General features: G+C 42.8%; 1 protein-coding gene across 6 annotated transcripts in view; it reads left to right on the top strand.

Annotated features, from left to right (window-relative positions):
* The window catches only part of KIF13A (kinesin family member 13A), a 101338-nt gene that overhangs the window by 62274 nt on the left and 25888 nt on the right, over positions 1 to 13176 (top strand). For all 6 annotated transcript variants that reach the window (XM_024764009.1, XM_024763993.1, XM_024764001.1 and 3 more), the window contains exons 16-22: positions 934 to 1074; positions 2128 to 2277; positions 4997 to 5158; positions 5679 to 5852; positions 8861 to 9012; positions 10051 to 10183; positions 10370 to 10516. In XM_024764009.1, coding sequence (XP_024619777.1) covers positions 934 to 1074; positions 2128 to 2277; positions 4997 to 5158; positions 5679 to 5852; positions 8861 to 9012; positions 10051 to 10183; positions 10370 to 10516 — 1059 coding nt within the window. The remainder of the gene's footprint in view (positions 1 to 933; positions 1075 to 2127; positions 2278 to 4996; positions 5159 to 5678; positions 5853 to 8860; positions 9013 to 10050; positions 10184 to 10369; positions 10517 to 13176) is intronic.

Below are 13176 nucleotides of genomic sequence, written 5' to 3'. Positions count from 1 at the left end.
CGGGTTCAATCTTTGTTTGGGGAACTAAGATCCTACAAGCCGCTGGGATGGCCAAAAAATAAATGAATGAATAAATAAAACATTGAAACTAGAAATATATATAAGTAATTCCTCCTGCTTTTCTCTTTCATATAAATGCCTCCTGAAATGGGGGAATGTGTGTATATTTTGTGATAGTACCATTCTGAGAGTGAATTCTTCGAGAAAGGAAGACTCATATGATACCTGTTTTTCATACACAGAAGGATTCTTTGCAGCCATTGGGAAGTTTCCTGTCATTTCAACTTGAAGAAATTTTCATTTAAGGAGAAACTTTGGAAGAAATAATTTTTCATCCATTCATTTTTCCCTCCAGCAAGCGAGCTAGAAACGAGTCAGAGAGTATCTCGTCAGTGTTCTTGCATTTTAATCTTTTGACCAAGTAGTTCTCCTTTGAGAAATTTATTCTAAATCTGTACTTATAGACGTGTTCATAAACATTTATGGGCTTTTGTACCAGGACACTTATCACAGTGGCCTGTGTAATAGCAAAAATTTGAAGCAGCCATGATGTTGACCAAGAGAATTAGTCAAGTGAGTGATACATCCCTATAATGGATGGCTGTGTTGCTATGAAAAATCATGTTTATGAAGAATATTTAACCACACAAGAAGGTGAACTGTGGAGAGAGAATTGGGATAGGAAATTTGTATATTTGTTTGGTTCTGACTGTGATAAAAATAAACTGTGTGTGCATGGGTATACAAAGAAGATTGAAAATAAACCAGAATACTCCCTAGGTGATAGGGTTTCATCTTCTTTTGTATACATTATGTGTTTTTTCTTTTCAAACTTTCTACTTTACGATAATACATATTGCTTCAATAATCCAAAAGAGTTATAACAAGATGCGTTATGTTTGTTTTTTGTTTTTGTTTTCCTTCATTCTGCAGAGAGGAGCCATAGTGAGCGAGCCAGCTATTCAAGTGAGGAGGAAAGGAAAGAGCACCCAAGTGTGGACCATCGAGAAGCTGGAGAATAAGTTAATCGATATGCGAGACCTTTATCAAGAATGGAAGGAGAAGGTTCCTGAGGTAAGAGGGACAAAATGTAAAGGAGCTTTGGTTGTGCTAAAAGGACAAGAATTTAAGTGATTTAATCGTCAGAACACACATATGTGCGTCAGTGAATATCTGTCGTGCTACTTGGGACATTTATATTAGAAATGTAAAGTGAAAGTGACCTTGAGAGGATCAGTTGGATCGGTCATAAAACATGTGATCCCCACACAGATAGGAACTAAATGAAGAGAACACATAGCGTGTTCTTATTGGGTTGCTACTACATTTCAAGTGAAGTAGGACAAAGTGAACTTGTGCTGTTTCGTCAATGCTGTTAAAAATCAGCTTAAATGGAGCCAGTGTGGATTTTGTATTCATTAGCATGTGTTCGTGCTCCCCTAGCTGTGTTCATGGCTAGGTAGATGCTAAGAAGAATTTTAGAAAGCATGATCCATTTTTTCTACATTAGTAATGGAAAAAAAGATTCGGTGAAGGAAATGAGGCAAAGCACAGGGAATGAAACCTTGCAGGTGGGGTGTGATAGGGAAGACGGGGTGTGATAGGTGGGGCTGTAACCAAAGAAGAGCTCTTCCTGCCCTTATGTCACTTAACAAGCCCCTCCCGTGGGATAGTTCTGTTTTATTCGTGTGACGTGATTCTATTTTTACTTCTTTTTAATTTATTTGGATAAGTGCTTTTTTTAAAAAATTTATTTATTTATGGCTGTGTTGGGTCTTCGTTTCTGTGCGAGGGCTTTCTTTAGTTGTGGCAAACGGGGGCCACTCTTCATCGTAGTGCGCAGGCCTCTCACTACCGCGGCCTCTCGTTGCGGAGCGCAGGCTCCAGACGCGCAGGCTCAGTAATCGTGGCTCACCAGCCCAGTCGCTCCACGGCATGTGGGATCCTCCCAGACCAGGGCGTGAACCCGCGTCCCCTGCATTGGCAGGCGGACTCCCAACCACTGTGCCACCAGGGAAGCCCAGTGCTTTCTTTTTAAAACATTTAAAAATGCTGGTTTTAAATAGTATTGTTTAAGTTGATGTTTTGTTTCCTACTCGCCTTCCGCCCGCCTCTCCTACCATTCAGACAAAGCGACTCTGCGGGAAACGAGGTGACCCTTTCTATGAAGCCCAAGAGAATCACAACCTAATTGGCGTGGCTAATGTGTTCTTGGAGTGTCTGTTCTGTGATGTGAAACTTCTGTATGCAGTTCCTATCATCAGCCAGCAGGGGGAGGTAAGGACAAGCCAGCCTCTGAGAAAATGGCCATGGTTCAAGTTTGGGTTTTTTTTCCATCTTTATTGGAGTATAATTGCTTTACAATGTTGTGTTAATTTCTGCTGTACAATGAAGTGAATCAGCTATATGTATAGATGTACCACCAATATCTCCTCCCTCTTGAGCCTCCCTCCCACCCTCCCTATCCCACCCCTCTAGGTCATCACAAAGCACCGAGCTCAAGTTCATTTTTTATTTTTTAATTCGATTTAAGCTCTGTTCTTGAGGTAGATCAAGAAACTAGGGTGAAGCATCAGGATCACATTCTTCTTTCTCTACTAATATCAAAAGAAACTATCAAAATTAAGGCATGGTTTTAAAAGATTATTAGAACATGTTTTTTATTTGTGGTTCACAAGTATTTTCTTTGTTTTAATCAAATTTGAAAGCTTTTGGAAACCAGATTCAGCTCTGTGCCCCATATTGATTTCTCTTTGAATCTCTCACCTCTGTAGTACACTTTAACTCCTTCCTGGCCCTAAGTGGTCTTTACAACATACAACTTGGGAGGATTATTTTGAAATTCTAAAATATTCAAAGAAAACAAGCTTAAGCATCCCACTGTTACCTCCTCTTTTTTAAAAAAATGCCCCTCATATTTCATTTATTTCATTATATTGGCCTTCTGTCAGCCTGAAACATTTCAGAAAATGTTCAAGTTCAAACTTTTTTATATTATCCACTTCATCAACTGATGTTTTCATTTTAAATTTAGTAACATCCTTATTTCCTAGCTTATCCTTCAATAACATGCAAACTTGGAAATACTAAGTTATTTCTTGTGATTCTTAGAGCAGACTAAGAATAAGGTGCCATTCTGCCCAAAGGGAACCCAGAAAATAGACCCTAGATTCCCAGTTGTGATGTGTAAGTGCACAGCTCACATTCCACATGTAGTAACCCACCTGTGGACATTATGCTCTAGGAAAATAGTGGGCTAAGTTGCTTTATCCCATGTTAAAAATGGGCACAACTCCTATGGCAAAGAGATCTAGTGGCTGAGTCCGTAGTCAGGGTTTCTTAAGCTAGGGTCCATGGTGGGCTTTGAGTATTTCGTTAATCCCCTGAAATTATACTAAAAATGTATTAGGGTCTCAAAAAACGTTGGGGAAAAAAGCTTAAGAGCCACTGTCTTCTAACGTTTTCTCATATTTCCTTTCTTCCCCTTCTCTTGCTCCTTCCTCCATATTTGTCTCACTTGTCAAATACCGTCAACTAATTTCTCTCAGGTCTTGGGTGTCAGGGCCAATTGCTCTGTGGAAGTTAGATCTGAGCTACCTTTAAAAAATAAGCTTCACTATGTAAGATGACACAGCAGTGCCAGAACATGTGTCCCCTTCACAAGTCCAGTCATTACGACCTAAAACTGTGTTGCCAAAGAAAACCTGACCAGTTACAACACTGAGAATGCAAAGGTCAGGGTCATTCCTATCCTTAAATCAGTTCTGTGAAACCAGCTATAAGAGAGACACTGCTAAACTGGCACCAATGCAGAGAACCACCAGGATAATCTGGAAACTTAAGTTCCCCCCACCCCCCCTTTTTTTTTTTTTCGAAAAAGTCTCAAACTATTTCCTTATAACTTGGTGACTTTGTCGCTCCTCCTGGAGTAGGTCTTACCCCCTCACCCTTCTCCCAGCCCTAAGGTCACTTCCATTCTCATTCTCTGCTCCCAAGAGGTTAGGGGAGAGGCTCCATGAGCCCAGTGGCCATGACTGTTTGGTTTACTGTTGTAAACACAGCACTTAGTACAGTTCCCGGCACACACTGACTCTCAGTAAATGTTGAGTGGATAAATTTATCTCCTAACAACCTGCATGTATCTCTATTAGAACAGCTAGTTTATACTGGGTTTTTATTTACTTATTTGTTTGTTTATTTATTTATGTATTGGCTGCTTTGGGTCTTTGTTGCTGCGCGCGGACTTTCTCTAGTTGTGGCGAGCAGGAGCTACACTTCGTTGCGGTGCGTGGGCTTCTCATTGCGGTGGCTTCTCTTGTTGCAGAGCACGGGCCCTAGAGCGCACGGGCTTCAGTAGTTGCAGCACCCGGGCTCAGTAGTTGTGGCTCATGGGCTCTAGAGCACAGGTTCAGTAGTTGTGGCACACGGGCTTAGTTGCTCCGTGGCATGTGGGATCTTCCTGGAACAGGGCTCCAACCTGTGTTCCTTGCATTGGCAGGCGGATTCTTAACCACTGCGCCACGAGGGAAGCCCCCTACACTGGGTTTTTAATTCTGTGTCTTTCCCCACTTGACTGTGAGTGCCCAGACAGCAGAGCCTGTGTCTTTTTATCGTGGTGTTCCCACGATGCCAGGTATTTGATCAAATGAGTAAATGAATGAATATGTGAATGAGGGAAACAGATAACTCTAGGTAGAATGTGATAGCTGCCTTTGTGCTGTTCATGGGCTGTCCTGTAGAAGACGGGTAAGAATGAAGATGACTCTGGGAGGCAAGGTACAAAGGCAAATTTGGCTCAAAGTAAGGCAGGGTGATTACAGGGCAGGCGATGGAGTGGGCTGGCTCTGGAAGTACTGAGAGCTTCCCGTTGCTGGAGGTGCCCCAGCAATAACAGTGGAGCTGCTCGCCGGAGATGTCGTAGCATGCTTTCCACCTCAGGTCAGTATTGTCCACGGGATGTCTTTTAACCCCACGGCACTCTGGTTCCTTGACCCAGGTTGCCGGGCGTCTCCATGTGGAAGTGATGAGAGTTACAGGTGCCGTCCCGGAACGCGTGGTGGAGGATGACTCCTCGGAGAACTCCAGTGAAAGCGGGAGTCTTGAAGTCGTAGACAGCAGCGGGGAAATCATTCACCGAGTCAAAAAACTGACATGCCGGGTGAGAGGGCAGGGCTGGGAAGGCTCAGATAAATGCCCTTTTCAATTCAAAACAATTTTATGGAAAATCTTAGGAGTTTTTCATAGAAAATGGTAAAAGTTAAACTTTCTGACAATAAATACAATAACAGACAGTACTTTTCCCAGAAGTGCAGCACACTTTCTGATGACAGTTGTATGAAATTTCAGAAGTCTGTGTTTGTGGCATGCAAGGAGTGCATATTGTTTAGTGAATCATGCTTTTCTAGTAAAGGTCACAGCTGTGTCAGAAACTCGGTCATTAGGAAAGTTTGAGAGGGATGTGTGCATTTGTCACCATGCTCACATACTGTAGTTATGCAACTATGGTACACATTTCATTACAAGTAGGTAACCCTTAATGAAATATTTTCAGTTGTCAAATGGATGACTGATTTATTTATTTCATCACCCACTCTTAAATTTGAGGTAGCTGGGTATGAAAAGAATGCATAGTTTGTTTTCTTTATGAGAGTTATGTTTGCATTTTTTTCTCTCTCCAGGTAAAAATTAAAGAGGCAACTGGGCTGCCCTTAAACCTCTCAAATTTCGTCTTCTGTCAATACACATTCTGGGACCAGTGTGAATCCACAGTGGCTGCCCCAGTAGTGGACCCAGAGGTGCCTTCCCCACAGTCCAAGGATGCCCAGTACACTGTGACCTTCTCTCACTGTAAGGTACAAATGCCATTAAAAAATGAGCTACTTGGGAAACAAACGGCCGTGGCTCAGTTCAAAAGTCTACTTGTAACTTAGAGTTTTTTCCCATATGAATGTTTCATAAACATAATAGGTTTATTGAGCTTTTTAACCTCAAAACGTACTTTAATACAAATTCAGATCGTTTGAAAGTGTTTAAAATAAAATCTGGGGACTTCCCTAGTGGCACAGTGGTTAAGAATCCGCCTGCTAATGCCGGGGACATGGGTTCAAGCCCTGGTCCAGGAAGATCCCACATGCTGTGGAGCAACTAAGCCCGTGTGCCACAACTACTGAGCCCACACTCTGCAACTACTGAAGCCCATGCACCTGGAGCCCATGCTCTGCAACAAGAGAAGCCACTGCAATAAGAACCGCAGGCACCACAATGAAGAGTATCCCCTACCCGCCGCAACTAGAGAAAGCCCACACGCAGCAACGAAGACCCAATGCAGCCAAAAAATAAAATTTAAAATAAATAAATAAATAAAAGAAACTCTGAAAGACCTCTCCCTGAAATCTGTGATGACCAGTGACAATTTGCTGTATATTATGTGTGTGCAAACATATGTTCATACACATAAATGGCCAGAGATACACACTCTTAACGTCACGCATGCATAACTTTAAAAAGTTTTTTACAAAAATGTGATCACATTTTACAGATTGCAGAATTGCATTTTATTATTTTAATATACGTGAGCATCTAACCATATAAGTTGCTGTAGATATTTTTCATTCTTTTGAAATCTAAGCATAGCATTCTAAAGTCCCATGTGAGCTTTTAAAGATCATACAAAATGAGAGAGGCGAATATTTGGTGAATATTGGTTGGACCTATTTTGTGACATCAGCTACTCTTCCTGTCTTTCATATCAGACTGCCAACCAGTCATTTCTGACAGCCAGAGTCTAGCCTCTGTGTAATTTTGTTTTTCTTTGGGCAATTCTCCATAGATATTCAAGACCCCTTCTTTTCGAAATGGTGCCTATTCTTTCTGGTTCTACAGTTAGAAGACAAATCCATATCACCACCTATAAAATTTCCCATATGTAAAGTCCGTCAAGGTTTTTTTTTGAAAGGCTAGATTTCTCTTTTTTTAAGATATTTATTTTTTGGTTGCACCAGGTCTTAGTTGTGGTAGGCGGGCTTCTTAGTTGCGGCACACAGGCTCCTTAGTAGTGGCATGCATGTGGGATCGAGTTCCCTGACCAGGGATCGAACCCAGGCCCCCTGCATTGGGAGCATGGAGTCTTATCCACTGTGCCACTGGGGAAGTCCCTGTCAAGTTTTTATTTATTTGTTTTTTAAAGATCTTTTTTGATGTGGACCATTCTTAAAGTCTTTATTGAATTTATTACAATATTGCTTCTGTTTTATGTTTTGGTTTTTTGGCCCCAAGGCATGTGGGATCTTAGCTCCCCGACCAGGGATCGGACCCGCACCCCCTGCATTGGAAGGTGAAGTCTTAACCACAGGACTGCCAGGGAAGTCCCCTGTCAAGTCTTTATTTTGATGAGAATAGCCCACTTTTTATTTTTACCTGTATTCACCAAGTCTGTTTCTTAATTCTTTATTAATCTTTTGTTGTTGTCATTATGGTTCTCTGAATACTCTTTTAAATATTCCCCATCTTTCTTTGGATCCAAAAAGCTGCTTATTTAGAAGGATGAAACCTGGATTTTAAGTACATCCTAGTTAACAGCTGGTTTAATAGATGCTAGTCTCAGAGACTTTGGACTCGCTGTGTGACCTTGGGTTTTTTTGTTTTTTTTTTTTTTCTTGTGGTGCGCGGACCTCTCACTGTTGTGGCCTCTCCCGTTGCGGAGCACAGGCTCCGGATGCACAGGCTCAGCGGCCATGGCTCACGGGCCCAGCCGCTCCGCGACCTGTGGGATCTTCCCGGACCGGGGCACGAACCCACGTCCCCTGCATCGGCAGGTGGACTCTCAACCACTGCGCCACCAGGGAAGCCCAACCTTGGGGTCTTTTGGGGCTTTTTTTTAACCTCTAAAATGCGTAGTTTGTGCTAATTGGTCATGAAGTTTATTTTCCTTTTAAAATTCTGGCTCTGTCTCCAAATAAAATAAGAAGTTAGGTAGTATAAGGTTAAACCAATACAGCACAGCCCTTTCGAGAAATTAGAGTCACCTGAGATTCCACTAATGGGAAGGAAGTCCGCATGGTCCTTGCCTGCTGCTTTGTTCCAGGTGATGCCTCACTGCTCCGTCTATTCAGCACCCGTTTCCTCATGCTCATCTGTTTGTATTTCACAACAAAGAGTTGGAGTGGGAGGGTTTAAGAGTAAGAGCGCAGAATCTTGGAGATAATCGTATAAAATTTAATTCTGTTTTGGTCTTCTAAGCCATAGCAAGGAACAATCAGAAGTTCCCTTTTTTTTTTTTTTTTTTGCTGTGCTGATTGGTCTGTTCTGTCTGAAAGTCAAAGTGGTCCCAGGGAAAAGAGAGTGAACCAAGAGGAAGGGAGGACAGATTCAGCTCTGCAGCCAACAGGCAGTGCGATGTGGGGCTGCTGCTTTCCTCAGTGTCCTCATTTATCAAAGAAAGGAGTTCAGGGCTTCCCTGGTGGCGCAGTGGTTGAGAGTTCGCCTGCCGATGCAGGGGACACGGGTTCGTGCCCCGGTCTGGGAGGATCCCACGTGCCGCGGAGCGGCTGGGCCCGTGAGCCATGGCCACTGAGCCTGCACGTCCGGAGCCTGTGCTCCGCAACGGGAGAGGCCACAACAGTGAGAGGCCCGCGTACCGCAAAAAAAAAAAGGAGTTCAGTTAACTTACCTCAGAATATCACTTCCCATCTAATATTCTGGTTTCTTTGCGGTTTTCTGTGAAACAGCAGCGATGGTTTTAAGGTTGGGATCAGGCTAGTGTGCTCTGAAATGACTGTATACAGCTGAAAGTTAAAAAGGAAGTTTCAGATTCCTTTCTGCCTAACTCCTGTCGCCCTTTCCTCTCCCCCGCGTATCCCAGGACTACGTGGTGAGTGTAACGGAAGAATTCCTGGAGTTCATTTCAGATGGAGCATTGGCCATCGAAGTGTGGGGCCACCGGTGCACCGGGAACGGCAGCTCTGTCTGGGAAGTCGATTCCCTTCATGCTAAGACAAGAACGTTGCATGACAGGTTTGTGCTTGGCTGAGGGCTTTAGACGCAGGGTCAAGGCTCACCCTTGGACAGTGGTTGAAGAATAAGGACTCTCTGAGCCTGTTTCCTCCTTTGTGAATGGGAATGGTGAAAGGAACTACCAGGCCCTGGAAAAATTCGATGGGGAAAGGAAAGTCTTTTCAACAGATGAGACTGAAACATCTGTGTACCTTTATGGAAGAAAACAACCTTGATCTTAATTCACAGGATACACAACACTTAATTTGAGATGGAGCATGACTTTAAATGTAAAAGATAAAACTGTAAAGTTTATAGAAGAAAACAGAAGGGGATCTTCTTTTAAAGTTGACCATTTGCCTCTTCCGTGACCCAGCAATCCCACTCCTAGGTATTTACCCAAGAAAAATGAAAACATAAGTCCATAAGCAGCCTGGTACATGAATGTTTATGGCAGTTCTATTCATGATATCCCCCAAACTGTAAACAACCCTGTGTCCTTCAGTGTGAGAATGTTTGATAAACAAATTGCGTTATTAGTCGTATAATAGAATATTACTCAACAATAAAAAAGGACTGTGTCCCACTCTTACATATTGTGGATGAATCTCACAAACATTGTTCTGCGTCAAAGGAGCCAGACCTGGAAGAGTACACTGCTGCATGATTCCATCTAGATGAAATTCTAGAGCAGGTAAAACTAATCTGTGAGGTTACACAGCTGCTGCAGGTGGTGTGGGGATTGAGTGGGAAGGGCCTGAGCAGACCTGCTGTGGTGATGGCCAGGTGTATGCACAGGTGTATGCATTTGTCACCATCCCTCCAAGTCTACGCCTGAGATCGGGACAGTTCACTGCATATAAGGTATATATCAATAAAATAAATGAAAAGAACCCATACCACAGGATCGTTCTGAGTGTTAAACAAGAAAATAATCTATGTGACACACATAGCACAGTGCCTCACGGATAGTGAGTGCTCAGGGACTGGGGCCTTCTTCCTGTTGCTAATAATGTCCCGGACAATGACACGGTCGTTGGTTGGAACGTGTTTCTGCAGGTGGAATGAGGTTACTCGCAGAATAGAGATGTGGATCTCCATACTAGAGCTGAATGAGCTGGGGGAGTACGCCGCTGTGGAGCTTCACCAGGCAAAAGATGTCAACACAGGAGGTGTCTTTCAACTCAGACAGGTACTAGGTTTGTCTTTGCTTGTTTCGTGTTTTCTCCCTGTCCCACTCTTACAGTTTCTGGAATTTTCTAGTTATTTGCCTCTCTGTTCCCTAATTCTTTCCCCTTCCTTGATCCTCTTCCCCCATCCATCCCTCCCCATCCCCATTCCTGGTCCCCATTTCCGCATCACACCCCCGCCCCTGCAGGGTCATTCCCGGAGAGTGCAAGTCACAGTGAAGCCTGTCCAGCGTTCTGGGACACTGCCACTCATGGTCGAAGCTATCTTGTCCATCTCCATTGGCTGCGTGACCGCCAGGTCCACCAAGCTCCAGAGAGGGCTGGACAGTTACCAGGTGAGACCAACAGATTGCAAACAGTATTTAACAAAGATTGGTTAGTGTAGAATTAAGGTGGTCAGTGATCTGTGACGGAGACCTGTTCAGGAATATAACTGAACTCCTTGCCTTAAGCATGTATTGGCCTCCGCCACCCCATCCATATTTCCGTCCGTTGCCTTTTTGCTAGGTTTAAATTACTGTGTTGGCTTAGTGCCGATTAATAATAATTTTATTTACAAATACACATCGATGCTACAGTGCTCATTTACTTTAGGCAGGATTTATTTTATATCTGGCCCAAATTATGTTGGGTGTTTGATATTGCTGGCTTTGGCCTGATCCACTTTTATTAATAGAAAGTTGCCCCCATACACTGGCATACTTAACCAGCTCTCTGAAAGCTTTACTTTTTAATTGGAAGTTGTCCTCATGATCATTTTTGTTCATTAAATCTCCTTTTGCTAAACCTTCTTTTCTCACTTAAAAAAAAAATTAAAAGATGGAACCAGCTAAGAATTCATCTTATTTACCAGTCACAATAAACTGTAAGATCAGGAACTTGTCCCCAGGGGCCTGAAAGAATGCACGTGCTTCACCAAGTCCCCCCTTTACTATCAGATGTAATTAGGGACTGGGAAGAATCAGACCATTGAATTCCAGTTCTCTCACTGCCACACATGACAGGGAACACACTCCCTGTCATGATGGGGAGAAAACTTTTCTCTGTAGAGTCTGGGCGTAAGCCCAGCCTATCTTGAGAAGGGTTCATCTTCCATCTCAGTTTCCTTTTGGCTTCATGGCAGCAAAGACTTTACTGAAACATTGGCTTGGACTGTTGGGCCGTAAGGCAGGCACAGCTGTGTCAGACACTGCCTTCCTCATCCCAGGCCAGAACTGCCTCCGACTCAAAGCCTGGGAAGAGTATGAATGGAGTTGTGAGGCTGGAGTCTGCTGTTTCCAGGGACGCTTCTCCACCAGACTTTTCGCTGTATGTGGAGGGGAAGTTGGGTTGTCCCCCACTTGGCCATCAGCTCCGGGGGCAACCGCAGGGCCTGGTAGAAAGAGCACAGACTTGGAGTGAGGAGACCTGGGTTCTTAAGTTTTGTTTGACTTAACTGAGTAATTTAAACTTCGAGTTCCCCTTTTCTTTCCTCTGAAATGATGAGGTAGACGTAATAATTCTCTGAGGTCCCTTTCTGCCATAAAATTTTGTGGCTTAATAAATCTCTGATCTTAGATAAAACTTTGAATCTGTGTGTGTGAATTATGACCTATGAACATGGATCACCAACTGGCTGACTATTCCTGTTTGATGAACATTGCAAGGATTGATTGTTTGCACTTTTAAAAACAGCTATACCTCTTGAGTTAAAACTGATTTTTGTCAAAATTTGAGCTCTCAAATATCTGCCTTCCCCCAGTGTTGAATGCTCTTCTTATAGTATCTGTCATGCAAATTTAAACTGTGACTGTTTTAAAGCTTTTATTTTTCTTTGCTGCCATGCTCGAGGTCATGTCCAGTACCATTTTTGTTGTTGACATAGTACTTCACAATTATTTTGATGTGGGCTTCCCTGGTGGCGCAGTGGTTGAGAGTCCGCCTGTCGATGCAGGGGACACGGGTTTGTGCCCCGGTCCGGGAAGATCCCACGTGCCGTGGAGCGGCTGGGCCCATGAGCCATGGCCGCTGAGCCTGCGCGTCTGGAGCCTGTGCTCTGTGACGGGAGAGGCCACAACAGTGAGAGGCCTGCGTACCGCAAAAAAAAAAAAAGAATTATTTTGATGCAGTAGCTTGAGCCAATCCAGAATATGCTGATGTCACAACAGTTCTACATCATGAAAGCTCAAGCTAGTTTTTGATGAATAGAAGTATCTTCTTAGCCTAAAAGATAATGATAAATTAGAGCTGTTTGTACTTTATTCATTAATAGGAGGAATTAATTTGAGAAAAATTATTTCAGTAGTGGGCTTACTACTGAAGTTGGAGTTATCCAAATGAAAATGGTGGTTACCAAACTAAAACTAAAGTTTATTTTAAAGTCTACACAGAGAATAATCTTAACAGTATTTTTAAAGCACTTTTAAAAGGCAGTATATTTTGAAGTATACTTAGATATGAAAATAGTGTAATTATATTTTTTAAGGCATTTGAAAAAAAAGTTTGTCTTTTGTCTGACTAGGCCACTCCAGTTCCTTTTTTAATATTAATCCTCCAATAACCATAGAAAAATTAAAGAAGGTTGTTACATGACCCAGTATTCATTTTGAGTAGAACCTGCCTCCATAGAGATGGATATTCCCTACAAATGGGGATTTCTTTATTCTTGTTTCTTTCTTTTCTTCTTTTTTTTGGCTGCACAGCTTGTGGGATTTTAGTTCCCCGACTAAGGATTGAACCCAGGCCCTCGGCAGTGAGAGCACAGAGTCCCAACCACTGGACCGCCAGGGAGTTCCCTCTTTATTCTTGTTTCTAAGGAAAATTGTCTCAACTGAAACCTTTTTTTTTTTTTCACACGATGATTTTGTTTTGCAAATGTTTTGCCAAAATGCTTAGTTTATGTAATTATTGTAAAATGTTGCCATGGGTTTAGGACAGTTCTGATTTTTCTCTCCTGATTGGCATGGATACTGACATATCCAACAGTGGATAATGATAGAGCCATGTATCCAAAATA

The sequence above is a fragment of the Neophocaena asiaeorientalis genome, unplaced genomic scaffold (genome assembly GCF_003031525.2).
Source record: "Neophocaena asiaeorientalis asiaeorientalis breed wild unplaced genomic scaffold, Neophocaena_asiaeorientalis_V1.1 scaffold427, whole genome shotgun sequence".
NCBI classification, from domain to species: Eukaryota; Metazoa; Chordata; class Mammalia; order Artiodactyla; family Phocoenidae; genus Neophocaena; species Neophocaena asiaeorientalis.
The sequence above is the reverse complement of the archived record's forward strand: the minus strand, read 5'-3'. Positions and strand labels throughout refer to the sequence as shown.